The sequence below is a fragment of the Camelina sativa genome, chromosome 8 (assembly GCF_030686135.1).
Source record: "Camelina sativa cultivar CO46 ecotype springtype chromosome 8, ASM3068613v1".
Classification (NCBI taxonomy): domain Eukaryota; kingdom Viridiplantae; phylum Streptophyta; class Magnoliopsida; order Brassicales; family Brassicaceae; genus Camelina; species Camelina sativa.
Window position 1 is genome coordinate 23,029,787 of NC_141887.1, and position 26,418 is coordinate 23,056,204.

The following is a 26,418-nucleotide window of genomic DNA, read 5'->3' on the forward strand; positions in this document are numbered from 1 at the left end:
AATATTTTGAAGTGTTGATCAAGTTTTTTATTAGTTTTAACTCAATTTGTTCTATACAAGTGGTAGACAGTAGACTTTACTCAACATTGATATTGGTCTTTAGGCTTAGGTGACGGTCTAAAACTTTCAATTTCATACATTTGAAACCAACGAGTTAACCAATCTTACATAATTTAGTGGAAATATAAATTCCACAAAAAAATTCTTTTCCTAAAGAAGTTTCACGAGCTTTCAAGGAACAAAGGGATCAAGAAGCAAGAAAAAAAAAAGTTTTGGGTAATTTTACTTTAGATTCTTGCAAAACTTCTTGTAAAATGTAACTCTTTGGATGTAACATATATGACAAGTATTTCCATCCATTACAAATTTTCATATTGGTTATTTTTTTTCTTACCAAAACCTAAAACCCTACAAGCTCACACCATTACTAAGGGATTTCTAGATAGCTACTGCAGTCTCCATCGCATAACCTTTGGATGCTACTCTGTAGACTAAAAAGTTAAACTTCTCAAAATCATAACAGAATCCAAAACCAGTAGTGTATGCCAATAACATATGTATAGCTGATTTCAAAACACATTGTAGAAAGATCGGATCAACAAACACAAAGAACTAAAAAACAAAAACAGAGTGTTAAGAACAAGAAACGAACCTCTTATTATGGAACCGGAATCAGACTTGGAACATACACGTAGCTACAAATAAACGGGATATCGTACTGTAACACTTCATGTCGCCCTGTTTCAATTTGTTTTCTGATCCCACCTTCATCAATGTGGTAAAGAATGATGCAAGTACACCACTTTTCATCTTTGTTGTCATTTGCCTCACACCATACCATGATACTGTTGTGCTTGCCAATGAAGTGTCCCGGATGAGACTTAATATAATAAGACTGTAACGCCGGAAGATAAGGGCTAGTGACATTAAAATATCTGCTAAACGAAACAACCCTGTCACTCAATTTGTTTGTCACAAACACCTCAATATGCATTGACCACACTCCATCACCATGTTGTAGTAACAAAGAGAGTCTATCTCCTTTGAAACAGCCTAAGCTTCGAGTTTTACAACAATTAAGAAAAGAGTATCTGTCCAGTCGATATTTACAACAAGGAAAAAAGCATATGTCCTTGAACGTTTCCATGGAGAAATCAAAACTGAGGATACACTCTTCCTTCTCTGTACGTTTAGCAATCCAATACATATTACCCTTCACTGACACACCTCTGCACTGAGTATCTACAGACCAATCAAACTTAGCACCAAGAGTTCTCCATGAATCAGACTTGAATTCATATATCTCACACTCTGGATCACCACGAGACAGAGGACCAGAAAACCTCAAGATCTTGTAGTTATGGCGACATGTATTGTCGTATCCAATCCCAAAGTAATCAGTTTCAGAGTAACAGACCAAGGGTTCGATCCGTTTGATTTTCCTCGTTACCGGATTCCATACTGCGACAGTGGCGCCTCTTATATGTCGGAAACTCGAGTAATGACACATACAAAGCATGAGTCCATCACAGTGAACCATAGAATCAAACGAATATGGAGAGCGAAACACGTCTGGGATTGGTGAATCTTAATGGATTCCGGTCACCGGATCCATGATTTGAACCGTCTGTTTATCATCGATCCTTATGAAACGTTCCGGAGAGCGATCCAAGTGACTGTACACGAATCTCTTGTCGGTGATGAGATCGTACCATTGCTTGCACGTCCACTTGAATCGGTTCAAAGACTCAGCAGGAGTCCTGCTTAGTATTTCTTCTATTAGCTCAGGTGGCAACGACCGCTTCGAGGTTTCTTCCATTGGCGCTCGCTGTATAATCGAAACTTCAATTGTAAGGTTTCTTCTTCTTATTAGGATTGTGAAACTTAGGTTCAGGTTATGACTTTTAGGGTTTAGGCGTCGAATTTTGATCAACCGAACCAAAAACTGTTACGGTTTAACCGAGCCGAAATACCATTTTTTTTTTTTTTTTGACAAGAGCCGAAATACCATTCGAATTGAAGTAAACCAAAAACGTTGCGGGTTCCGAAATATTAACTCGTTCCCAATTATTGAATTCTAAATAAACATTAGCAGCAACATTTAAATATTTTCTGTTATCAATTTTATTTAGGGAAATTCTCAAAAATAACATCAAAATAAGTTTTTTTTACAAACTTAACACAATATCTCTAAAATTTCAAAAATAACATTAATTAATTTTTCAAAATTAAATCTTAAATTTAAAATATTAAATCCTACTCTAAAGTTGGGACCGAATTCAATTTCAGCTTTCATAGCTTAAGCTACCTTATAACCTGACTTAACCCAACTTTAATGTCCTGAAGGCTCAGGCTTGGGAGCTTCAGGTACCACCTAAAATCAAACACTTTTTTTGGCAAATCGCATCTGGCTCTCTTCCGGTGACGGTGCGATTAGCCTCTCGGGAAGTTAATTGTGACACGGTATGTAAGAGATGTGATTTAGAGAAAGAGTCTATTAACCATACCTTATTTGAGTGTACTCATTCCCATCAGGTTTGGGAGAGGATTTTTGTTGGATCATGCACAGACAAGTTCCCATTTGGTTCGATTTATTCTAACTTAGATTTTATATATGGCAAAGGACTAACCCCTATGGCTTTAGGAACTACTCACGGTTCGATACCGTGGCTGGTATGATGCTTATGGAAAGATAGGAATAAAAAAGTATTTCAAGGATTACAATCAGAGCCAATAGACATCATTAATCAGGCCTTACGTGAACAATTGTGGTGGGAGGAAGCCCAAATAGCTGCAAGGGTTGATTCCGTTTTGACGGATTCCTTGCACACTCCGGAGATGATAATTCATTGTCAAGTTGATGGTTCGTGGAAAGCTACGGAACCAAATTCAGGTCTTGGATGGTGGTGTGGTGATGGTGAGGATCAGACTTTAGTTATGGGTGCCAGATGTCGACGTTGCAGTGCATCCCCACTTCATTCAGAGTTAGAAGCATTATTATGGGCGATGGAGTGTATCCTTTCCAGAGGAATTGTTTGCTGGAGGTTCGAGACGGATTCTGCAGAGTTACTAGCGATGGTGCAAGCGCCGGAGGAGTGGCCGACTTTCTCTACGCTTCTTGATGAGTTCCAGGAGCTTAGTGCCTCCTTGCCTCCTTTCACCCTTTCCAAGATCCCAAGGACGTCCAACGTGAAGGCTGATTGTTTAGCTCGCTCTTCTAGAATGTTATTGTCAGAAACGTTGTTTGTAAACACCTTTCCTCTAGTTTGGGCAACCAATCTAGGGGTTTTATTTTAAATAATGTTAGTTGAAAAAAAAAATATTAAACCCTACTCCTCGAAACTATACCTTAAATGTGAAATTGAAAATTCAAATCTAAAAAAAAATTCTAAAAATTAATTTTAAATATTTTAATATATTAAATAGTGCTATTTTAATAAATTTAGGGAATATGTGCTATAATTGTCTATAAAAATTGTTTTAGTGTTATTTTATAGTATTTCTCTTTTATATAACAAAATTTGATTTATAAAAATTAAAAATAATAAAAAAAAACAAAAGTCTTATGAAATCATTAATCCAATATCATACATGCCCCTATATATTAAAGGAAAGAGTGAGATCGTTTTAAGCAACCAGAAAAAAAAAAAGAAAGAAAGAAAAGTGCGGGACACGTGGGAGTATACTAGTGGTTGAATTTTATTATTCCTGGAAAAGAAGTCTATGATTGGATTGGGGAAACCAGAGTCGCATTTTGTAGTTTCCGATCAGACAATAAGACAAACAGTTGGTGTGCGGTTCGTAATTGGAGGAGATGAAGTACGTGTTGGTGACTGGAGGAGTGGTGAGTGGGCTTGGCAAAGGCGTTACAGCTAGTAGTATCGGCGTCGTGCTTAAAGCTTGTGGCCTTCGAGTTACCTCCATTAAAATTGGTTTTAAGATCTCTTCTCTCTCTCTGCACTCCTCTGTTTGTTAGTTTCACACAATAAAGTTTGAGCCTTTTTTTTTTTTTGAATTGATCTTATGCAGATCCATATTTGAACACTGATGCTGGTACTATGTCCCCTTTTGAACATGGAGAGGTCTTTGTACTCGATGATGGTGGAGAGGTTTTCTTGTTTTCTTTACACTCTACACTACTACTGTTTCGTAAAGCCATCTCTCTCAGTCTCACTCACTGATGATACATGTATAGTTGCTTTAAGAATGTAATATATATCGCTGTTTGACTTTGTGTTCATCACCATGTCTAAAGGTTGACCTTGATTTGGGGAACTACGAAAGATTTCTCGATGTGACACTAACCAAAGACAACAACATAACCACTGGGAAGATTTATCAGGTACTCTCATATTTATTTTGTCTTGTGTTAGATATGTATGCTGTTAAGTGTTAACTTTAACGTGCTTAACGTGAGCGTTTTCCCCTTTTTTTCTTTCTCAACCAGTCTGTTCTTGACAAGGAACGCAAAGGCGACTACCTTGGGAAGACTGTTCAGGTAAAACTTTGTGTGGTTGAATTAGTAGGATTGTGTTGTACGTTGCTCATGTGATGTGATTCCAATTTAAATCCGGGTTCTGTTTTTAAGGTTGTTCCACACATTACAGATGCAATCAAGGGTTGGATTGAGTCAGTCTCACTGATACCTGTGGATGGAAAGGAAGGCCAAGCTGATGTTTGTGTTATTGAGCTGGGAGGAACTGTTGGTACGTTACCATACCATTCATATCTTGGTTCTCGTTTACTTAAAGATCCTTAAATCTACTTTTCTTTTTTTCTGCTGCTTATACGATAGGTGACATCGAATCAATGCCTTTTATCGAGGCCTTGAGACAATTGTCATTCTCATTTGGTAAGCCTCTGAAACTATCTCCTCTGGAGCAAGTTAGTATGCTTTCTCTACTTTTTTTATTCTTGATGATGTTTGTTTGTTCATATTTCCCTTGCTAGGACAAGAAAACTTTTGCCTGATTCACGTGAGCTTGATTCCCGTTCTGGGGGTTGTTGGGGAACAGGTAGATTTCCTACCTGCTCAAGCACTGGACTACTTTATTCAGAATGATGGTTAACTTTAAATTCTGTTTTAACCTTCATGCAGAAAACAAAGCCAACCCAACACAGTGTCCGAGAACTAAGAGCTTTGGGATTGACTCCTCACTTTTTGGCATGTCGCTCTGCTCAGGTATCGCTTTCAAAATTTACTCAGATCAGTTAGAATTTGCATACACCTTGGTAAATGTTTGTCCAGTCACAGTTGCTGACATGTCTCTTTTTTTTCTTTTTTCTACAGCCACTGCTGGAAACTACAAAGGCAAAATTGTCTCAGTTTTGTCATGTGGCGGTATAAGTTTTGTATGAAGTCTACGTTATGTATTTATTAAACTGATGTTTATCTTATGCGGTTGGGATCTCATATCACTTGATGACTTCTTACAGGCAGCTAATATTCTCAATATCCATGATGTTCCAAACATTTGGCATGTTCCTCTCCTACTCCGTGTAAGTTTGATGCTTTTTAGGCTCTTGCAAGAAAAGGGAATAGAAATATGTGTTTTGTTATTGAAGTTGTTTTCCATGTACGCTGTTGCTGCAGAATCAAAACGCTCATCACTCGATTCTCAAACAATTGAATCTAACTAGGTTAGTCTCATTTCTTATAATGTTCAGTTCATTACATCCGATATCATAATTGAACACTTTCAGCGTAACATGAGATTCCATATAACTCATCTCTTTCAGCGTTGCTACAGCACCTGATCTGGATAGCTGGACTAAGATGGCTGAGACTTTTGATAACTTGACAAATCATGTGTGTATTTTACAGCTGGCTAGTACAACTTTGTTTTAGAGCCTTGACTTTTCTTATTCAAAGAGACTGTCCTTTTCTTATGTATAGGTCAAAATTGCTATGGTTGGAAAGTACATTGGTCTAACGGATTCTTATCTGTCGGTTGTTAAGGTAAACTTAAAAAGTAAATTTTAGACTTTGGTTTTGTACCAATTTAATTTCTACCGCCTTGTTTGCTTTTCTCTTCATTGCAGGCCCTTCTTCATGCCTGCATTGCATGTTCATTGAAGCCACATATCGAATGGATTGCAGCTTCAGATCTGGATGACGAAAGTGAGAAATCGGTATATATCATTAATTAATGACTTTCATCTTCTTTCATCTTTCTGATCCAGAGTTTACTCTTTAGCCTCACTATCACTGTTTTCCGTTTAAGCATCACTTTCTCCTTTGCAGACTCCGGAGGCACATGCTGCTGCTTGGAAGATCTTGAAGGTGAGAATATCAGTCTTAGGATTCTCTGATTTAAATATTTAGTCCATAACCCTCCACTTGTGTATTGAAAAGGAGAAATTTGTTTGCCGACAGACAATTTATAGTCACTCTTTTTGGTTGTTTGCAGAGCGCAGAATGCATTCTGGTTCCTGGTGGTTTTGGAGATCGTGGCGTGAACGGAATGGTTTTAGCAGCCAAATACGCTAGAGACAACAAAATTCCTTATCTTGGGATCTGCTTGGGGATGCAAATTGCAGTAATTGAGTTTGCCAGATCTGTAAGAAATATAGTATCTTGTAAACTCTGAACTCACAGCTTCAACTTGCTATCTTCCTAAGACTATGTCTTGTCTTTCTTTTTCTTATTCTCTGACATTGGTTTCAGGTTTTGGGCTTGGAAAGAGCAAATAGCACCGAGTTCGATGCTCAGACACCTGACCCTGTTGTTATATTTATGCCAGAAGTATGCATTCCAAACATGTATTCAGAAACCCATCAATGGAGTCCGTTCCGTTCATTCTCTCACTGTTGTTGATATTACCCCTTACAGGGCTCAAGAACACATATGGGAAGCACAATGAGACTTGGATCCCGAAGAACACATTTACAGAACCGAGACTCTCTCACTTCAAAACTGTAAGTTGGCATTTATCTTTGCCGTTTCCTTGTAGCTTTCAGTTCAGGGTTTAAAGACAGCAAGTTTTTTTTTTCTATTTACCAGATACGGTGACGTTTGTTACCTAGACGAAAGGCATAGGCACCGTTACGAGGTTGGTATTTCATTAACGGTGGTAAGCTGGTCTAAAGTGAATGTATGTACAACAACGATGTGACAAAAGGTGTATTTATATAATAATGATGGTAGGTGAATCCAGAAGTAGCTCAAGTACTTGAAGAAGCTGGTTTAAGACTTGTGGGTAAAGATGATACAGGGAAACGAGTTGAGGTATATAAAAAGAAGAAAACACCATCTTAGTGTTTGGTCTCTTGTTTGTTTTGGTTTCTTTTTTTTTTTTTCTCTGCAAAATCTTTTTGTTTCAACAGGTGATTGAGTTTCAAGATCATCCATTTTATGTTGGAGTTCAGTTTCATCCAGAGTTTAAGTCAAGACCCACTAGACCTTCTCCTCTGTTTTTAGGCAAGTCTTGATTTTTCTGACTAACATTTGTCTCATATTCCTGATCGTAGAAGCTCGATTCAGATTTGTAATATGGAAAAGTCTTTTACAGGATTTATTTTGGCTGCGAGGAAGCTTCTGCAGGCACATTTGAGAAATTGAGTTGAAAGCTCTTCATTCCTCGTTTATACATTTTGTACATATATATATATTTAAGAATAAAGCCGGTGGAGAATACATTTTGTCTTAAAAACTGAAAGGCAGGCAAGACATCTTCACTGACAACATTGACATGTAAAGCTGCGTAATAATTTAAGACTTTTTACTTCTGGTTTTAGTTTTCCAGTTTAGGTGTCCTGTGTTTTTGTTAGCACGCTGCACACTGATCGTGATAAAACCAGTCACATTAGTTTTAGTCACTAAGAAAACGACATGATTGGAAAACTAAAATAAATAACATCCTCAACTGAATAATATAATTCTACGTAGAAAATATTCCTTTTAATTTGTGTGATAAGTTCCTTCACTGTGGTTATTTTTTCCATCTCAATTAGAATTTTTTTTTTAACTATCAATCGATTGCATCATTTTTTTATACGTAAGCAAAAAAAACAACTGTTGTTAGCTAGACAACACTTTAATTCCCTTAAAACTCCCACAAGTAAATAAGTTCGAACAAGTAACAAAGTCTCTTGTCCTTCCCTAAGTACTAGCAAATGATTACTTAAAACTCAATAAATTAAAAATAATAAGTTAAATAAAATTAGGTTGAATATCATTTAATCCATTCATATTCAAAAAAGTAGATGAACAATTTGAACATTTTTTCTATAATTAGTTTATTTTTTAACTTTCTAAGTTGAATAATTTTTTTTTGACCTCTTCAATTCAAATGGAAAATATTGGTTGAATAAAATTTTCAACTTTTTCAACATTTTCAACTGTGCAGTCTCTTTAATGACTATTTTTTCTCCTAAGCTTGTTCTCTATTTAATTTAAAGCATCGTTTTTTCTTTTTCTCTGTGAATTTATTCGACGCTAACGATGTTATATCTTTCTTTATGGTTGTTGTTGAATTGTGGGGTTGGTTCTAGTTTACAAATAAAACTGATTGATAAGTTCCTTCACTATGGTTACTTTTCCATCTCCGATTTGTATATGACATCTCCGATTTGTTATTTGTATTTACAAATAAAGCCGATCGAGAATACATTTTTTCTTAAAAACTAAAAGGCAGGCAAAGACTTCTTCACTGACAACATTGACATGTAAAGCTGCGTAATAATTTGTGTGATAGGTTCCTTCACTGTGGTTACTTTTCCATCTCAATTTTTTTTTTTTTTTATTGCATCCTTTTTTATGCGTAAGCAAAAAAAAAACAACTGTTGTAGCTAGACACTTTAATTCCCTTAAAACTTCCACAAGCAAATAAGTTCGAACAAGTAACAAAGTCTCTCAAATATTTGCTTAAAACTTAATAAGTTGAAAATATTAATAAGTTGAATAAAATTGGGTTGAATATCATTTAACCCATTTATCTTAAAAAAACTGGATGAACAAGTCGAATACTTTTCCTATTTAATTAGTTTATCTTTTCAACTTTCTAAGTTGAATGTGTTAAATATTTTTTTTCAACATCTTCAATCTCTTCAACTGTGCAATCTCTTCAATGCCCATTTTTCTCCCAAGTTTGCTCTCTATTTAATTTAAGGCATCATTTTTTCTTCTTCTCTATAAATTTATTCGATGCTAACAATGTCTATATATATATATATAAACAATGTCTATATTTCTTTATGTTTGCTGTTAAATTGTGGGGTTGATTCTAGTTAGGGCTAGGTTTAACTACTTAACAATTAATGAAACTTGGCTTAGAGAAAATCATGCATGTGTGCTGAGGTGGAGTGGTGCGAAGGAGTTTGCCTTCTAAATGCATTGAAAACTCAAAGACCAACTGAGTATGGAGCAATAACTTTTCAATGCCACTGTCGTGATGTTCTAGTTGTTAACATGCAATGCACACAACAAAGAAGAAAACACTCTTGTAATAAAGAGGTAGCCATTCAGACTCTCCGATGCATTTAAGACGACGAAGGATCAGATTAATTAGTATTTGTGGAAATGCATGTAACTAACATTGTGTTTGAGAACTAATAAATATTTCTCCATGTGTCACACTAACCAAACATAACCACTGGGAAGATATATCAGGTACTCATTTTGGGTGCATCATCTGTTGTTTCTTTGTAACATGTATATCATATGGTTAATCATATATAACTCTCAACACCCTCAACTTGACCCTGAACTTGGAGAATAATTAACCACAAGGTTGTGTTCTCATCTGAACAGACTTGAGTAGAGCGATAATGTATAATTTTTGGCATGGTCAACTATGAATTTAAAATATTCATAATTACTATCAAAACATTGAAGCTACTAAAATTTTATAAGCATAGAGTATCATTAATTAAAAGAATGATCATTAATCTAGCTGATTTTATTGCATTAGTTTTAGCCTATGTTCCCCCCCCCCCCCAATTTAGTTGATTAATGGCTATATATGGAGTGTATTTACATATATTTATTATCGAGTGTTACAAAGGAAAAAAAGTAGGATTTTAACTATTATTTATAGATCATATAACTAGGCCTACATATAACCAATAACACATGATTTTGATAATTATTTTGTAATCAATGGTCAATAACATATTTTTGTAATCAATGATCAATAACACATGATTTTTGTTTGGATTTTCAAATTCATTAAACTTCATGAACCAACAATTCTCCCTTAGTTTGAAAATATTTTTTTATTAAATTTAAAGAAAAACTCGTTTTAAAACTATTTATTAAAAATTAGTTGAAAAAACTTTAAGTGTTAAATTTGAACTACGTATAAACATGTTGAGCTTATACACTAATCATTTTTGTAATTTGTTTTTTAATATGTTTTAGTGTAACCTTTGTTTAAACTTTTATAAAATGCAATAAGTTTTTAAAGTATTGTAAAATATAAAATATTTGAATATTTATACAAAATAAATTCTACTTCTAAAATTCTAATAATATTTATTTAAAATTTTAAGAACCCAAAATTAGAATCTACCATTAAAGGCATACAATCTTACAGTTTCTTAACAAAATTTTTAACCAAACAATTATCCAAATTTAATATTAAAATATTTCCAATCCCATTTTACCATTTTTTTATTATCTCCCCATGGGAGATGCTCTAAACAATTTTTCTTTCTGATGGGACTTGCCTCGTACGTTTTGCTGTGTAATTTGGTTCTTTTAATTAGAGAGAGATTTACTGAAGATGAGAAAGGAAAGATAGTTTTTGTTAACGCAAATATTTGAAACCATATTAAATATGTTAACGCACTTGACAGTTTATGATATATAACACAAATACGAAAAGAATGACTCCTTTTAAGTGAATTTTACAAGAAAGTAAGTTATTCAAGAACTAATAAGAGCATACATATATGATTCAATTGACGGGAAGAAGTTCCCCTTGTGGCAGCAGGCTGCTGTCACTTCTCATCATTGTGCGGAACTCATCAAAGTTTATTCTTCCATCCTGTAAGTAACACAGAGTTGCATGTTCATCACTTACAAGGTTTCAAAAAACAAAAAACAGGTCTAATGTTTTATGTTTGATGTATTGGATTGGATTGGACAAACTTACATTATCGATATCGACTTCGTTTATGATTTCTTTGATACTACCTTCATCTTTTACACCATACTCCTTCATAGCCATCTCCAACTCTTCCTTCGTTATGTGCCTTCAATAACCATTTCACATTTTAGTTTAAACTTTTATCTCACTGTTCCTCGCAAGAACATTTCTCGATCTGTTTCTATTGACATCTGATAATTAAACAAAAGTGGAAAGAAACTTACCCGTCGCTATCTTTGTCAAAGTGTTGAAATAATTTGTACAAATGATCATCTCGATCCAGTTTATATCTATGCATCGTTGCAGAGATAAATTCGTCTATGTCGATTGTTCCATTACCATCCACATCAGCCTGAAATGTTTTTCTCTTTCTTTTGGATAAAATTAAAGAGGCATGATGATATGATATAGAGTTAAAAGACATGATGATAACTCACGGCTTTCATGAGTTCCTCCACTTCGGATTTAGTGAGTTTAGATCCAAGTCTGGTCAGGCCTGTTTTGAGTTCTTGAAGAGTAATTGTACCACTTTTATCGGTATCTATGTTGGTGAACAGTGTCTTAAGACCTTTGATTTCCTCTTCTGATAGATTTGCTGCACTAACCTGCAAATCATAATCGATGCTTCATACACAATTATAGGAAGAAAGATCATTTGCAAGGATATAATATGTAACATAAATTAGAAAGAACCGGGACACTCATTACCTTTAGAGCTACCTTCTTAAACTTGTTCATATGTCGAAACTCCTTCAAACGGGATAAAACAACACCATCAATAGGCTTATCTGAAGCTTCTCCGTCTTTCATCCATGGATGTTCTATATACAACAAACAAGGATTGTAGTAAAGCATTACAGACAGAACAAGAACAAGGCTTCAAGATTCACATAGTTTCCTTTTAACGCGGAAACAAGCTCTCCACAAACATAGTGAGCATAGTTCTGGATTCTTGAAGCTACTTTTGGATGGAAAAGCTCTCCACCCATTAAACACTAACAATCATGTCCCCATCTAATCTGATTGCATTAGAATCACAAACAGATACATTTGTGCTTACCAAAGAACTATCTAGAAAAGAGAAATAAAAGAACTTACCAAGAACATCTGCAGCAGAGAATCGCTCCTTGGGGTTTTTAGTAAGCATCTTTTTGACAAGATGCTGTGCCTTCACAGATATTGAAGGCCACGGTTTGCTCTTATAATCAATTGCGTCTCTCAATACCTCTTTGAGCAGCTCTTCCTCAGTTTCTACAATTTATACACAACATAAGCCTATAAATTACTTACAGATCAAACACCAAGAAGAAACAAATCCAGTAGAAGAAATAAATTACTTACCGGCCACATAGGGAGGTTTGCCACAGAGCAGGATGTACAAAATAATCCCTGCACTCCAAATGTCAGCTTCTTTCCCATATTTTCCGTTTAATACTTCAGGAGCAACGTAGTAAGCACTCCCAACACGATCCTGGTATACTTCTCCTGTTTTTGTTGGTTTTAGAAACAAATGCATCAAATCGACCATATGGTAAAATGAGAAACAAACTAACTAAAATGGCATACCTGAAAAAAATCTGTTCAATAAAAGACAATGAGTCACCAAATCCGAATCTCTAAAACAGAAGTAACCAAATTTTTTCATGACAGAAGCAACCAAACGCAGATTCTGATACTAAAGAGACTTGTGCAAGACAAATATTATAGATACAAAACATTAACATAATCCAAAACTATCAAACTCCTAAGATGATTATATTAAATACAACCTCTAGCCTCAGTTTTGAGTCCCAATCTCTCTATGCATAGGAACAAAAGTCACTAAATTTTGCACATGACTAAAGGCCTAAAAGCAAACAGACACAAACTAACATACTCGTTAAAGACAGAACACACTCAAAGAATCTCTAAGCTCAAAGATCAACCTGTAGCCTTAGTTTTGATAAAACATAAACCCAATTCTATAATACTAAAGAACAAGCTCTAAACTAAGTTTATGAGTCCCAATCTCTATGCATAGGAACAAAAGTCACCAAATTTATCACATGACTAAAGCAAACTAACATACTCGGATTCAAAACCTATCAAATAACACATTCAAAGAAAGGAATATATCACCTTCTTCAATAAAGACAGAGCAGCCAAAGTCAGTAGCTTTGAGCACAGCATCATCATCATTACTCGAAAGCAAGAAATTCTCAGGCTTTAAATCACGATGCATCACACCCATGAAATGGCAATTCTTCACAACATTCACAATAGGCCTAATGATCTCAACAGCATCTTTCTCAGAGTAAAACTTGCCAGCATCGGACAAAGCTTCGATTTTTTTAAACAACTCACCACCGCCACAAAACTCCATAACGATATGTACAGCATTTTTATCCTCGTAAGCGCATTTGAACTCGACGATGTTTGGTTGACCAGACAAATGCTTCATGATACGAATCTCTCTCTTCACGGCTTGCTCATCTTCTTCCTTCTTCAGGTTCTTCTTGAGTATGGTTTTGCAGGCGTATGTCGTATCAGTGGATCTCTCAACGCATTTTCGAGTTATACCGAATTGGCCTTCACCCAATTTCTCACCGAGGATGTAAAGCTTTCTGATGTCCATGAATGGTTTCTCGAGTATCGTCTTCTTCGATGGTTTTTTTGGGTCTTTACTGATGAAGCAACCCATTTAATCTGATAGTGAGTTTTTCAGAAACCCTTCTGGGTTGATTGAAGAAGATTAGATTTTTGGAGGAACTCAAAAGTAAGAAGAAACTGAAGTCTGAACACTAGTAGTACGTTTGGTATTTTTAAGTCAATGGACAATGGTCTTTAAAATATTCAAATTTATTGTTTTTTTTTTGTTTTTTTGTTACATAGAATAGAAGAAGCTGGGACACAACAACACAAGATGAAACACTCTGACTCAGCCAGAAGGTTCGTAACGATGGTGTCAAATGAACCGTTAGATTATGTTAAGGACTTAAGGTACTAGAGGGATTTATTCATTATATATTTTGATGTTATTATTGAAGATAACTAGTAGTAGTAAACAACAAAGAATCCTTAACATCGATCGGGTGGTAATGAAGATGAAAAAGTCTCCTAAGGAAGGCAAGCGTTGCAGATTATATGTGAGTATGAAAAGTTATGTCAATCTATCTGACCTTACATGTGTTTTATAGAAACCTTAAACGCGGGTTTTGAACCTAACGTATCCTGGTTGTGTTTGTTTCCTAGATGAAACGTGTTAGAGTTCTACTGGATCAAGAAAGTGTGTTCAAAAGGCTCCGGTGATGTGAAGGTAAAAATGCTTTCTACTCTGTTTAATGTCTCTGTTCTGTTTGTAAACTCACTGTGCAATGGTTTATTATACCAATCAGGGTCTAAAAACTGCAATGGCTACTGAGGAGAAAGATGAAGAAGACTCCGAGGAAACGACAGCACTGCATTTGGCTTGCTCGTATGGAAAGGTATGTATGTCAATATCTTACCTTACATGCGGTGTATAAGGGTGTACGCACCCAACTAACATTGGTTGAGGCTGTGTCTAGGTGAAATGTGCTAAAGTTCTTCTAGCTGCTGGAGCAAATCTCAACGCGGTTAACAAAAAAAAAAAAAAGAACACACCGTTGCACTATGCTGCGAACTGTGGGAGGAAAAATTGTGTAAGCCTTCTCCTAAAGAAGGGTCCTGCAGAGTAAGTTTGCAACTAAACAAAAATTAAAACTCTGTTTCAAACAAATTTAACTGGTTCTATACTGACTCGGTGTTTGATGTGGCTACTTTTGTTTGTAGCACTCTGCAAAACTCCAATTGATTTGGCTAAGCTTAACTACATCTCGACGTTGTGAACCTCCTTGAGAAGGACGCTTGACTTTGCCTTTGAGAATTTTAGTGCATAGAGTTTAGGGTTTAGAACATTACATCTTTGTGACTCTTGACATCGATTTAAGAAAACAAAAGAGAGATAGAGAAAGTGGTCTTAATGATTTGATATCATATACAGTACTTCCTCTCATTATATGCGTTTCTCATTGGAACTCTTACGGCTTGGTTTCCTTTGTGCCGTTGAACGAGAAATGACGCCAAATACAAGCCTAGAAGCAGAAGAGTCCCATAAAAATCCAATCTCGTCATTTTTCCTCAAGCTTCTCCTTCGGATAAAATCTCTCAACCAGCCACCCGTTAGAGCATAGTTTCTACCGTTTCCCAGACGCAGGCGCAGCTTATGCATTGTTCTCAAGTCATAGTCATATACGTCAACAAGGATTCCGGAATCTCTTACTATCCTTTGGAATTCTGCTACAGGCATATGTTTTCGAATGTGCTCATCAACGGACCTTTCTTGCAGAAGAAGCGTGTTGTGGTTAGGCGGGTGAATATCGCTGTCATCCAGTCTCTTCGTGATGGTCCATTGAGGTGCGTCGTTGACATTAGGTGCAGGGATCATTTGAGGTGCGTCGTTGACAGTAGGTGCAGGGATCATATGTCTTCGAATGTGCTCATCAACGGAGCTTTCTTGCAGAATAAGGCTGTTGTAATTAGGGTTAATATCGGTCTTAACCCGTTTCTTCGTGATGGTCCGTTGAGGTGCGTCGTTGACAGTAGGTGAAGGGATCATTTGAGGTGCGTCGTTGACAGGAGGTGTAGGGATCATTTGAGGTGCGTCGTTGACAGTAGGTGCAGGGATCATATGTCTTCGAATGTGCTCATCAACGGAGCTTTGTTGCAGAATAAGGCTGTGGTAATTAGGGTTAATATCGTTGTTAACCTGTTTCTTCGTGATGGTCCATTGAGGTGCGTCGTTGACAGTAGGTGAAGGGATCATTTGAGGTGCATCGTTGACAGTAGGTGTAGGGATCATTTGAGGTGCATCGTTGACAGTAGGTGTAGGGATCAATTGAAGTGCGTCGTTGACAATAGGTGCAGGGATCATTTGAGGTGCGTCGTTGACAGTTCTAGGTGTAGGGATCATTTGAGGTGCGTCGTTGACAGCTCTAGGTGTAGGGATCATCACAATCTTTTCTCTCTCTCTTTTTGCGTTCATCATGGATTCAATGCTTCCAAACGAACCAAAAGCAATGTTACTTTTGTTTTTGAAAAGGCAAGTAGTGTCTAAGCCAGATCCTTCACCTAAAGAGATAAAAAGAACATACAATTATTGACAGGCACAAGTATGTACCACAAGAACTGGGGAATGGGAATAATAAATAGTACTTATTACTTACCTAGAATCCCTAAACCCTCAAGGTTATCGTAAGGAAGCTGTGAATCTTCTTCGGTACTAGGCATCATCTCAGACTCATCAGAAATAACGTTGGAACCTTCGACAATCAAGTAAGACTGGTTACGGTTGTTCTTGACATCTCCAGAGGTAGGCTTCATCTGCATCGGGATGGAATATTTTTGTGAACTAATGTTCCCTGCAGAATCAATGGAACCTGAAACTGCAACACACAAGAAGTAAAAAAGGTACTCAGAGAAAAATATGGGGGGGTTTCTGCGCAATGTCTTATACGTAGTTTGTGATGAAAGAACGTTAACCTTGGAACAAGCCACCAGAAGAACTCAACATGTTTGTATTGTTGATAAGGATGTTATCACCGTCGTTGTAACCTGGGTTATCCCTGTACGATTCATATCGGTTCAAGACTTCTTCATCTGTGACGCTAATCGGAGGAACAAGGGTTTCCTCTGTTTCTTGGCTCATACACGTCTGACTCCTTTTCTCTGTTTCCGTGGATCGCAAGAAATAGGAATCTTCGAACAAGCCACCAGAAGGACTCAACATGTTTGTATTGTTGATGAGGATGTTATCACCTTCGTAGTAACCTGGGTTATCCCTGTACGATTCATATCGGTTCAAGACTTCTTCATCTGTGACGTTAACCGGAGGAACAAGGGTCTCCTCTGTTTCTTGGCTCATACTCGTCTGACTCTTTTTCTCTGTTTCCTTGGATCGCAAGAAAGAGGAGTCTTGAGGGCTCACTCGTGGTTCTTGACTCGTACTCGCTCGATTCTTCTCCCTATGTGCTAAAGAATTGTTGGAGACAAACATCTCTCTGTTTCCTTGGATCGAAAGAAAGAAGAATTTTTAGTGACTCAATACTCTTTCGTTTTCTTTTTCGTGGGAGAGTATTTATCGTTTAAACGATGTTAGAGAGAGAGAGAAAGATTGGGATTAGTGAAACCGCGAGAGTGAGTGACGAGAGTCGTTAATTACATATAGACGAAGAATCAACGACTAATCATCTCTAAAAAAAATGTTTTACCTTTCCACTTAGTCGCTGTTTTAATTTTTGTTTAAATTGTTTGTTGGTACAATTTTTTTTTATGTTTAGTATTGCAATTTCTTCCTATACCTGTCGTCATTATTACTGTGAATATAAGTTTTGGTGGTATTTCAATTTGATAAATAATATAAGTTTTGGTGTAACTTATTAGCCTAGCGTATACTGTAAGAATAAACTCTTTTGTGAAATATTCCAAACATTTTATAGGTTTAAGTCTTACAATGTGACGTTTATAGACAAATCACATACGATTAACCATAATATCTCTCTTTTTTTTCTATTCTAAAAGAACATTTTACCTCTTCCGACTTCCTAGACAAACCTAATCAACCAAATTTCTTGTTCATTCCTTAGTTTTTTTATTCAGAAAGAAATGTATAACAAAAGAATTTACTCTTTGAAAGTCTTAATAAGTTACACCAAAAAAAGAGCTGGATTTGTTATTGTTACAAAGAGCTAAGACATGACAGTATCTCAAACTCAGTTTCAGACTAACTAAGGAGAAGGATAAATAAATCTGTTCAAACACAGAGAAGAAAAGTAGAACATTTTGAGACAGTATATCAACTACTCCCATCTCGGTTTTCCCCCGGTTTGACTCTTCTTCTCCGGGTTTAAGAATCGCTTCGGTTGATAAACTGCTGGAATCTATGCCGTCGTGGTCAATGGAATGGAAGCAGTTTCCCTTGTGGCTGCGTGGAGCCGCTTCTCATCATTGCGCAAAATTCCTCAAAGTTTATTTTTCCATCCTGTAACAGAGTTTAATACAAGGTTTCAACAACCGGTTTTATGTTATGAGATGTTGGCTTAGAGAGTGCGACTTACATTGTCGGTATCAACTTCGGATATAACTTCTTTTATGCTCGCTTCATCTCCCATTCCATATTCCTTCATGGCACTTTCTAACTCATCCCTAGTTATGTGCCTGTTGTATTACCAAAGAATTAACATTGGTACCTCATAACATTTGAATCTTGATTCCTTAACAAAAGAAAAATAAAAGAATCTTACCCGCTGTTGTCTTTATCAAAGTGTTGAAATGCTTTGTATACATGCTCATCTCGATCTAATTTGTATCTATGCATTGTCGCAGATATAAACTCGTAGTAGTCAATCGTTCCATTACCATCCACGTCAGCCTGAAAAGTTATCATCATGTGTTTCAACTTTCAAGATTTGTCTTTTTAACTTTAAACGTGAACTCAAGATGCTGTAGATAACTTACCGCTTCCATGAGTTGCTTAACTTCAGTTTCAGAGAGTCTAGACCCAAGTCTAGTTAGCCCAGTTTTGAGTTCTTCATAAGTAATTGTCCCGCTTTTGTCAGTATCTATATTCGCAAACATGGTTTTCAGACCTTTGATCTCCTCTTCTGATAGACTCTCTGCGATAACCTGCAAACCAAATACACAAATCACAACCCGAAGTGTGAGGAACTGGTAGATATGAGATGTTTTATTTGTTTAGAGCACAGAACCTGACTGCAAGATGATATGGACGATGCTCAATTAGGAATATAGAAAGATAACTTCACAATTGTTTATGCTACTTCTTTACCTTTAGAGCTAGCTTCTTAAGTTTGTTCATTGCTCGGAATTGCTTCATACGAGATAACACAGCGCTATCAATAGGCTTGTCTGGTGCTTCTCCCCCTTTGATCCAAGGATGTTCTATAAACCATAAGGATTGCTACATATTAGTGAAACATTACTAGTTAGACGACTATAAACTCAAAGACAATATCAAGTTCAGACCTCAAGATTCATCAGTGTCTTTTTAAGACTTATACAATGGACTAACTACGTTTTTCTGGTGTTGAGCCCTATCGAATGTATAATCAAGCCTTCTAATATGGAATTTTAATTAGATTACATACAAATTGGAAAGAAAAAATATATATACTGGTGTTCACATAATCTTACCAAGAACCTGTGCAGCTGTGAATCGTCTCCTCGGGTCTTTGGTTAGCATCTTCCTAACAAGATCTTTCGCACTCTCAGATATAGAAGGCCATGGTTGGCTTTCAAAATCAATTTCAGCTTTTACAACCTCATCGAATATTCCTTTCTCATTTTCTACAATATTTAACAAATGATTATAGATTAAACCCCAAAAAGAAGAAAAAAATCAAGGAATTTTGTTAGGTTAAAGGTTTTTTACCGGCCCAAAAAGGAGGTACACCGCTGAGTAGGATGTATAAAATAACACCTGCACTCCAAATGTCGATTTCTTTACCGTAACTTCGCCTTAATACTTCAGGAGCAACGTAGTAAGCACTCCCAACTATATCCCGGTAAACTTTTCCTGTAGTTGTTGGTTTCACAAACGTAACATCAAGCATAACAGCATATTAACATAAGAATCAAAAGAGACTAAAATGGCATACATGAAAATATCGTAAGGATCATAATCTGTGCAATAAGACAACATGAACCCAATTCTCCCCTGTCACCAATCTAGCTCATGAGTTAACCAAAATTTTTAGCAGATTTTTCAATACTAAAGAGGCTTTAGCAAGACAATCTTATAGAAACATTAACAAACATACTCGGATCCAAAACCTATCAAAGACACTCATACATCAATACGCTAAAGAGTATATGATCATTCTTCAATGAACAGAGAAACCCCAAAATTGGTTGCTTTAACTGTTACTCAAGAACAAGAACTTCTCGTGCTTGAGATCACAATGCAATGAACTACCAAACTCCAAAGCCCAATTTCGATACTAAGGAACCTAGAGCCAAGATTCCAAACAGTTGAACATACCAAATCGTAAAAACTATCAAATCCAAAGATGATTCCATCAAAAAAACAGAACCTAATAGCTCACCTTCTTCGATGAAGACAGACAACCCGAAATCAGTAGCTTTAAGCATAGCATTCTCTTCTTTACTCGAAAGCAAGAAATTCTCAGGCTTGAGATCTCGATGAACCACACCCATAAAGTGACAAATCTGAACAACATTGACAATAGACCTAATGATACCAGCAGCAGCTCTCTCAGAGTAATGACCCTGAGCTATAATCCTATCAAACAACTCACCACCAGCACACAACTCCATAACCAAATGTACAGATTGTTTATCCTCATAAGCACCTTTGATCTCAACAATGTTTGGCTGTCCAGACAAATACTGCATTATCTGAATCTCTCTCTTCACATCCTCTTTGTCCTGCTTACTGATCAGCTTCCTCTTAAGAATCGATTTGCAAGCGTAAGTGTTCCCAGTTTCAATCTCTCTACACATATACGTAATCCCAAACTGACCTCGACCTAGTTCTTTCCCCAAGCTGTAAAATTTCCTGATGTCTTCGAATGGTTTACCTAATATGGTATCTGGATCTCGAACTGAGATTGGGTTCGATGAAGGTGTTGAAATCTGTTGATGGATTGGTTGGTTTGTGGGTTTGGGTATTGGGATTTGAGGTTTACGATGCTCGGGGGCTTGATTAGCGACATGGGCTTGAACTGGGTTGATCGGAATTGATCTTTCTCCGCCGTGGTTTTGAGTTTTCCGGTGTTTACTGCTGAAGCAACCCATTTGCTAGTAAAGGTGGAGACTTTAGCTAATGGGTTTAAAGAAGATGAGGTTTGAGGATTGAAAGAGAGAAACCCAGATCGAAAGATTTGAGATTTGAGGAGGAGGAGGAAGAAGAAGATGAATTGGGTTTTTGTTTGACTGCAATTGGAATTATTCCAGTCGCGTCAATGCGTGTGAGTGTAATGTGAACTGTAGAAGTTAATGTCTTTTGTCAATTTTGCTGAAAATATATAATTAAATTTGACCTTAAAAATTTTCAAAGGAATTAATGGTAAAAAGATTTGAATTCTACATATATTGTTCTAGAAAAGGAAAATTCTATTTTTATGTTGGACGAGAATATTTCACTTCATAATTACAAAAATTTTGATTTCGAATTTTGTAGATTTTTTTTTTTTTTTGTGTGTTTTACAAAAATTTTGACAAAAAACAAAAATATATGGTATTGAGGTTCGAAATTAGGCCGATTTATATATCTTACACGGGCCATGCTTGAGAGGAACGTTGCTTCTCACAATCTCTTCTTACAAACGCTGGCTAAACCCGCTCCCTCAGCTTGCTTGCTTCTTGATATATGCTGCATCTTTCTTCGTTTTTTTTTTCTTTTTTCTTTTTTTATTTGCTTATTTTCTTTCTTTCTTTACGAGTGTAATCTATCAATTTTTTTTGTAAAATCCTCTTAAAAGAGTATTTCTTTTGGTATTTGTTTGATTGTTTCCCTTCTAAAGTGGGTATCAATTAACTTTAAAGTAGCTGACATACAATATATGAATATGGAAAATGATTTAACAGAACACAAACCCAAGGATGAAAATGACTAAAACTTTTCAAAATATGGAATAAATTCTATGAAACCAGTACAAGATAACTAGTTGTGCTGGTGAAATCAATGTCTCAAGAAAAGAAAAGAAAAACCGGTTATCGAAATTGAGATCTTACAAGTTAAACAATTCAATGGTAAGTCTCTTGGATGTTAGGAGGTATTATCATCATATGCATCTCACATCGGTGACAAGTTGGCGAATCTGAAGAGCCTACCATTTCACCTTCTCTGTATGTTCCAGTATTGTGACTTCCCAGCGACAAACTGAATCATGAATACCCGAAAAGGCAAAAAGTACAAGTCTCAAATTTACTTTTCTTAAATTACCCAAACCAATATTCAATCTCATCAGTCACTCAGTAAAATCCCAGTCTTTGATTCAGAAACTCGGTTTTCAGTAGAGGAAACACCCCGTTACTCTTCTTCTTTTTTGGTGAAGCTAGTTTACGCGTATGAAAACCTTGCTAACTTGCAAAACCAATGCTCTTTCTAGTTTCTATAAGTTCAAAAAGCTTTTGACATATTTTGTTCCAACAAGCAGACGAATGCCAAGAATCTTTACCTTTGGCTCTGGCAATAAAACTTTACGATTTGGCGACATGCTTGACCCAACTGCTCTCATCTGAGTCCTTGACACTGCCGGGTCACTTGGAGTATTCCTCCCGAAGTGATATTCCACTCGCAATAGCATGGGGATTCCAATCACAAGCATACACCAGCATGCCCTTTATCTTGAAAATGTAAATTAAGAATGCATTGACTTTTGATGGTATAAAAACCACTTTTTCTTCTCTACTGTACTCAATAATGGCATACCAATTCCAGTGAAAATAGGTCCACCACAACTTCATTTTTACAGGCCATATTACCCATTCGAAGCTTTTCTGAGAGATTCCCCCACGAGAATTCGTAGCATCGAAAGAGCAAAAGATCCCACCTTCACAGCGATCTTCCCATCCACTGTCTCCCACAAAATCTCCACTGTACTATATCCCTTGTACCATTCTGTTCAACTCGTCCCTGACAAAGACACAAAATCAATGATATAAGTCTAATTGCTAAGCAGATGCAATAAGGTAAGAAAAAATGTTTCGTGAAGTTCTCAGCATTTTCATAACTTATAATGCATCAATAATGCAGGTTTTAAGGTGCTTTAAGATGAATAGGTATGATATAAAGGTTTACACTTAAAGTAAAGTTGGTGTAAGGTTCTAAAAGCGCTGATCAAATTTCTGATAAAAAAGGTTCGAAAAGCTACTTTTGGGCGGCTGGCACTGGCACAAAGCGATTCAGCAACAGCAGACCAAATTTCATCACTGATAGAACTTCAAGCTGGATCTTATAAAGGATGTTACAGGAAGCAAAACAATATCCCCAAGCCACTCCCATCTACCTGTTGAGAAAACACACAAAAGCTATCCGATGGAAGCCGAAACAACATGAACACAACCGGATTTTCTCCATTTTAGTCCCCGAGCATTATAAAATCAGCATTCTAGAACACTTACCTTTGTGGAAGCTCAATAGCACCACGTTTGCGCTATTTTATTTAGAGTCGTTGCTTAAAAGGCTGCCTCACATGGGAAAGTTCAGAAAAAATTTCAGTCTTCAGTCACAGGGAAGCAAATATAAAGACCATTTTAGTTTGAGTAAACCTTCTCTCAAGGTCTACGAATTACTAAAAGAGCTATGTTACCTGAGCACCCCATCCCAAACCAAATGAAGAGACGGCGGAGGGTGGAGACCCGGAACCATCATCTCTACGAGCAACCACAAGTCCAGTCCCAATTTTATATGTAACCATAACTCCAACTCTGGCAACAGTGATTACTGCAAGACCTTTTGCTTGTCTCAAAATAGCATCTGGAATCGACCTCTCAGTTCTCGAAGAACCAATCTGATGAGAAATTTTCAAATCAAAGACACACTATTAGAATTCTGGATTTCACGGACAGAGGCTAGTCAGCCAATCAGCCATTAACACAATGATATAGTTGACATTTAAGAATGCTCACAAATAAAGAGAGTTGAGAGTGAGCTCAGTACCCACAAATCTCACCTTGGTTATATAACTCCGAAATAGTGTTGGTCGCCTTATAAATCTCATACTCCATGGATTGTCCCCGAGGAATTTTCACCCAAGACCTCAATGTACTAAGATCTGTCAAGTCATGGGTTGGCAACTGAGCAGCAGAACTAACTTGGTCCATCAAATAAGGCTGCACAGACTCCAACCTCACAAAACACACATCACAAACCCTTTGGGGGATCTGAAACACGAAACTTTGCAGGAAGCAAGCTTCTTCCTTTAGAACAGTACGTGCAAATATCGACAATGATGACGGGAACACATAATCGGATGAAACCTCACACTACATAGCACACAAGCAGAAGCACCGCTATCTGGTAACCAATTGTATAACCCATGACTGAGACGGAGAAGTTTCACTATACAAATCTGTGTTGTTTTTATTCACTTTGTCCCAAAAGCATAGCAAGCAGCCCCAGCCCTAAAGACGATAAGCTCATCACCAAGAATGCTGGCTGTACTTCGAACAAACAACTCTTTTGTTCATAAATTCCAATCTTCAGATCTAGCAAGTGATCTCTTGAAGAGTTTGTGAGACAGGACAACCTCCAATTATGCCAATTAGATGCTTATAAACAGCAGTGTGTGGGGAAACCTGGCATGAGGCCATTTTCCAGAAATCACTTCAAGTTTCCAAGAAGAGCTTTGGTCATCAAAGCTGTATAGGTCATTGAGTTCACTTTCCCCATTGTACCCACCAACATGAATAATTCAGACCCATATGCAACAAGAGCATGAGAGTAGCGCACAGGGCCAATTGACATTGTTGTTCAACTTCTTTCCACTGAAGGTCCTAAAGGCGCAAAGCGGACACTATCTTATCATTGTAAAACTCCCCGAATATGTAAGCCAACACATACTGCTGCATGGCGAAACCTGCTCAATTAAAAGAATTTGAATTTAGAAGAGAGACTTCGAGATAACAATTGTCTGAGGAAATGTCAAAGCAACAAGAAACAAAAAAAAAAATATGATAAATCATGACCCACCTCGAGCTTTCCAAAACCCAAACCTAGAGAGTGAACGTCGATTCAACTAAGAAGAAAGATGGTTGTGTTAATTACTTTTCTCAATCCAAAACCTAAAATTGAGAAAGGATTGACACCATCAGCTTTCTCAATCATTCAATTTTGGTTTTGGATTGAGAAAAGTAATTGAGATTCGACCAGAGCATGAACTGGTTAGCCAAGTAAGATGGGTGATCAACGGCTCGAATCGGAACACTAATTCACTAGGCTGGTCAATCAGCTTTGACTCGGAAGAGAAAAAGAGAGATCCTTACACTACTATGTCGATTATTCAGAAGAAACAAAAATTTCGAGGATTGACCCTCCTCCTTTTCTCGAAGAATATCTCAAAAACAATTTTTTTTAGGCCCCCTAATGGGCCTTATGAAACCACAAAATAATTCAAAACAAAAAGCCTTTTATTGGCTTCGTGTAATTACTATTTATGTATAATCTTTTTTTTTTTGCCAATAATTATGTAAAATCAGTTTTAATATCAATAAATATCAGCATTTTATTTATAAATTTAAATGGGCGAATTAATAATATATATAGCTTGTACAAATACAATCTCTTCTACTATACGCACAATATATAGCTTGTACAAATACAGTATACACATACAATCCTATATAAATACATAAAACTGTGTCTACGTATTACAAAATGCTATTAATCTTGGTGAAGCTCTGCCAATGATCTTGGTGAAGCTCTGTCAATTGATATTCACTATTGTTTATTTAAAGATTGCGTACAAAAAACTGCTATATTATTGAATATTCCAATAGCATTAAATAAAAATGCTATGTAAAGTGTCATACCTACTATAACGGGTGTAGAGATAACGCTTTCTACATCGCTCTAATATCTTACAATAGCATTTTTACTATGCTAAAAAAACCTTTATTTTTTGTAGTGGACGCACATGTTGAAAACGCTGCCCTAGCAGAGGAGCAAAACGCAGTGAATGATGAGATTAACCCAAGGAAAAGGAAGATGACCGACAATGCATGTGTTTCAAATAAGAAAATGCATATGTTATGTGGGTATTGCTCTTCTTCCATTTGTCTGTTCGGAGAACAAGGGTAACACTTCTTACTTAGTTAGGTGTGTCACATACATGGTCTTCTAGAGTTGAATAGTATACGTTTCTGAGGGTAGGCGCTTCTTACATTCTTCTGTTCAATATAGACAGAGTAAAGGTAACATTGCTTAGGTCTTCTAGAGTCGGACGGTAAATGTTTTTGTTTGTTTCAAATTTGTGTAAATGAGAGACCACATTGTCTATTTAGAGTGCGATATGATGTACTAAAGAAGATTTTAGGTGTCAGTTGTATCTTCCATTATCTGCGCTTTACATTTGGTTCCTCTTATTTTAGAGGTTGAGAGGTTAACCTTTTTTTTTGGTTTACATCCAATAAACAAATTCTGAGAGTTCTCTTTCATTAACAAGTTCTGACTTAAAATTCTATATATATTATACAGAATTCACATGTATTCTCAAGAAAGTTACAGATATGTAGGAAAAAGATTTTGTATTTATGCATTGTCGCAGATAAAAACTCGTAATAGTCAATT

At 36.4% G+C, this 26,418-nt stretch overlaps 4 protein-coding genes and 1 pseudogene across 24 annotated transcripts; 1 reads left to right on the top strand and 4 right to left on the bottom strand.

Annotated features, from left to right (window-relative positions):
* Nucleotides 1-550: 550 nt before the first annotated feature.
* LOC104709729 (putative F-box only protein 15 pseudogene) lies at nucleotides 551-1,855 on the bottom strand (annotated as a pseudogene).
* A 1,746-nt stretch (nucleotides 1,856-3,601) lies between these two features.
* On the top strand, nucleotides 3,602-7,769 carry LOC104707615 (uncharacterized). Of its 9 annotated transcripts, none has more exons than XM_010423990.2 (22): nucleotides 3,602-3,932; nucleotides 4,030-4,109; nucleotides 4,256-4,342; nucleotides 4,448-4,498; nucleotides 4,589-4,706; nucleotides 4,796-4,852; nucleotides 4,951-5,015; nucleotides 5,099-5,182; nucleotides 5,291-5,341; nucleotides 5,437-5,499; nucleotides 5,594-5,640; nucleotides 5,740-5,809; nucleotides 5,897-5,959; nucleotides 6,043-6,132; nucleotides 6,245-6,283; nucleotides 6,411-6,560; nucleotides 6,668-6,745; nucleotides 6,833-6,918; nucleotides 7,004-7,052; nucleotides 7,148-7,228; nucleotides 7,327-7,420; nucleotides 7,512-7,769. In XM_010423990.2, exons 1-22 carry the CDS (start codon nucleotides 3,815-3,817, stop codon nucleotides 7,559-7,561), a joined length of 1,671 nt encoding a protein of 556 aa, XP_010422292.2. In that variant the 5' UTR covers nucleotides 3,602-3,814; the 3' UTR covers nucleotides 7,562-7,769. The 9 variants fall into 9 exon arrangements, 6 of the variants coding, with proteins under 6 accessions (XP_010422292.2, XP_087318498.1, XP_087318497.1 ...); XR_015564124.1 differs by having other exon boundaries at nucleotides 3,630-3,932; nucleotides 6,411-6,579; XM_087462372.1 differs by having other exon boundaries at nucleotides 3,630-3,932; nucleotides 4,030-4,149.
* A 2,973-nt stretch (nucleotides 7,770-10,742) lies between these two features.
* On the bottom strand, nucleotides 10,743-13,908 carry LOC104707614 (calcium-dependent protein kinase 31-like). Its single transcript, XM_010423989.3, has 8 exons — nucleotides 13,209-13,908; nucleotides 12,432-12,575; nucleotides 12,189-12,341; nucleotides 11,799-11,911; nucleotides 11,528-11,695; nucleotides 11,315-11,442; nucleotides 11,097-11,196; nucleotides 10,743-10,988 (listed from the first exon to the last, which is right to left on the bottom strand). The coding sequence occupies exons 1-8, from the start codon at nucleotides 13,768-13,770 to the stop codon at nucleotides 10,899-10,901; spliced, it is 1,458 nt and encodes a 485-aa protein (XP_010422291.1). The 5' UTR covers nucleotides 13,771-13,908; the 3' UTR covers nucleotides 10,743-10,898.
* A 3,847-nt stretch (nucleotides 13,909-17,755) lies between these two features.
* Nucleotides 17,756-21,274, bottom strand: LOC104707618 (calcium-dependent protein kinase 21). Of its 2 annotated transcripts, none has more exons than XR_015563876.1 (8): nucleotides 20,210-21,102; nucleotides 19,537-19,680; nucleotides 19,299-19,451; nucleotides 18,934-19,065; nucleotides 18,603-18,770; nucleotides 18,389-18,516; nucleotides 18,203-18,302; nucleotides 17,756-18,126 (listed from the first exon to the last, which is right to left on the bottom strand). XR_015563876.1 is itself a non-coding variant. In XM_010423993.3 (8 exons), exons 1-8 carry the CDS (start codon nucleotides 20,919-20,921, stop codon nucleotides 18,040-18,042), a joined length of 1,605 nt encoding a protein of 534 aa, XP_010422295.1. In that variant the 5' UTR covers nucleotides 20,922-21,274; the 3' UTR covers nucleotides 17,756-18,039. The 2 variants fall into 2 exon arrangements, 1 of the variants encoding a protein (XP_010422295.1); XM_010423993.3 differs by having other exon boundaries at nucleotides 18,934-19,046; nucleotides 20,210-21,274.
* Nucleotides 21,275-21,727: 453 nt separating this feature from the next.
* Nucleotides 21,728-25,232, bottom strand: LOC104707619 (SH3 domain-containing protein PJ696.02-like). Of its 12 annotated transcripts, none has more exons than XM_087461758.1 (8): nucleotides 24,823-25,232; nucleotides 23,804-24,709; nucleotides 23,441-23,641; nucleotides 23,253-23,314; nucleotides 23,003-23,137; nucleotides 22,561-22,764; nucleotides 22,307-22,475; nucleotides 21,728-22,008 (listed from the first exon to the last, which is right to left on the bottom strand). In XM_087461758.1, exons 2-4 carry the CDS (start codon nucleotides 23,849-23,851, stop codon nucleotides 23,294-23,296), a joined length of 270 nt encoding a protein of 89 aa, XP_087317884.1. In that variant the 5' UTR covers nucleotides 23,852-24,709; nucleotides 24,823-25,232; the 3' UTR covers nucleotides 21,728-22,008; nucleotides 22,307-22,475; nucleotides 22,561-22,764; nucleotides 23,003-23,137; nucleotides 23,253-23,293. The 12 variants fall into 12 exon arrangements, with proteins under 12 accessions (XP_087317884.1, XP_087317886.1, XP_087317883.1 ...); XM_087461760.1 differs by having other exon boundaries at nucleotides 23,003-23,159; XM_087461757.1 differs by having other exon boundaries at nucleotides 21,728-22,475.
* Nucleotides 25,233-26,418: the final 1,186 nt, after the last annotated feature.

What these genes read in the sequence shown, in the direction of transcription:
- LOC104707619 (XM_087461758.1), bottom strand. Translation starts at nt 23,851, where the DNA reads ATGAGATTTATAAGGCGACCAACACTATTTCGGAGTTATATAACCAAG. An exon ending in TTCGGAGTTATATAACCAAG is followed by an intron (nt 23,642 to 23,803) that starts GTGAGATTTGTG and finishes ATTTCTCATCAG; the next exon opens with ATTGGTTCTTCGAGAACTGA. An exon ending in GTTTGGGATGGGGTGCTCAG is followed by an intron (nt 23,315 to 23,440) that starts GTAACATAGCTC and finishes CATGTGAGGCAG; the next exon opens with CCTTTTAAGCAACGACTCTA.
- LOC104707618 (XM_010423993.3), bottom strand. Translation starts at nt 20,921, where the DNA reads ATGGGTTGCTTCAGCAGTAAACACCGGAAAACTCAAAACCACGGCGGA. An exon ending in GTCTGTCTTCATCGAAGAAG is followed by an intron (nt 19,681 to 20,209) that starts GTGAGCTATTAG and finishes CAACAACTACAG; the next exon opens with GAAAAGTTTACCGGGATATA. An exon ending in TTAAGAAGCTAGCTCTAAAG is followed by an intron (nt 18,771 to 18,933) that starts GTAAAGAAGTAG and finishes TTTGGTTTGCAG; the next exon opens with GTTATCGCAGAGAGTCTATC.
- LOC104707615 (XM_010423990.2), top strand. Translation starts at nt 3,815, where the DNA reads ATGAAGTACGTGTTGGTGACTGGAGGAGTGGTGAGTGGGCTTGGCAAA. An exon ending in CCACTGGGAAGATTTATCAG is followed by an intron (nt 4,343 to 4,447) that starts GTACTCTCATAT and finishes TTTCTCAACCAG; the next exon opens with TCTGTTCTTGACAAGGAACG. An exon ending in ACAATTGTCATTCTCATTTG is followed by an intron (nt 4,853 to 4,950) that starts GTAAGCCTCTGA and finishes TTCCCTTGCTAG; the next exon opens with GACAAGAAAACTTTTGCCTG.
- LOC104707614 (XM_010423989.3), bottom strand. Translation starts at nt 13,770, where the DNA reads ATGGGTTGCTTCATCAGTAAAGACCCAAAAAAACCATCGAAGAAGACG. An exon ending in CTCTGTCTTTATTGAAGAAG is followed by an intron (nt 12,576 to 13,208) that starts GTGATATATTCC and finishes CAACAAAAACAG; the next exon opens with GAGAAGTATACCAGGATCGT. An exon ending in CTCTGCTGCAGATGTTCTTG is followed by an intron (nt 11,912 to 12,188) that starts GTAAGTTCTTTT and finishes TGTTGTATATAG; the next exon opens with AACATCCATGGATGAAAGAC.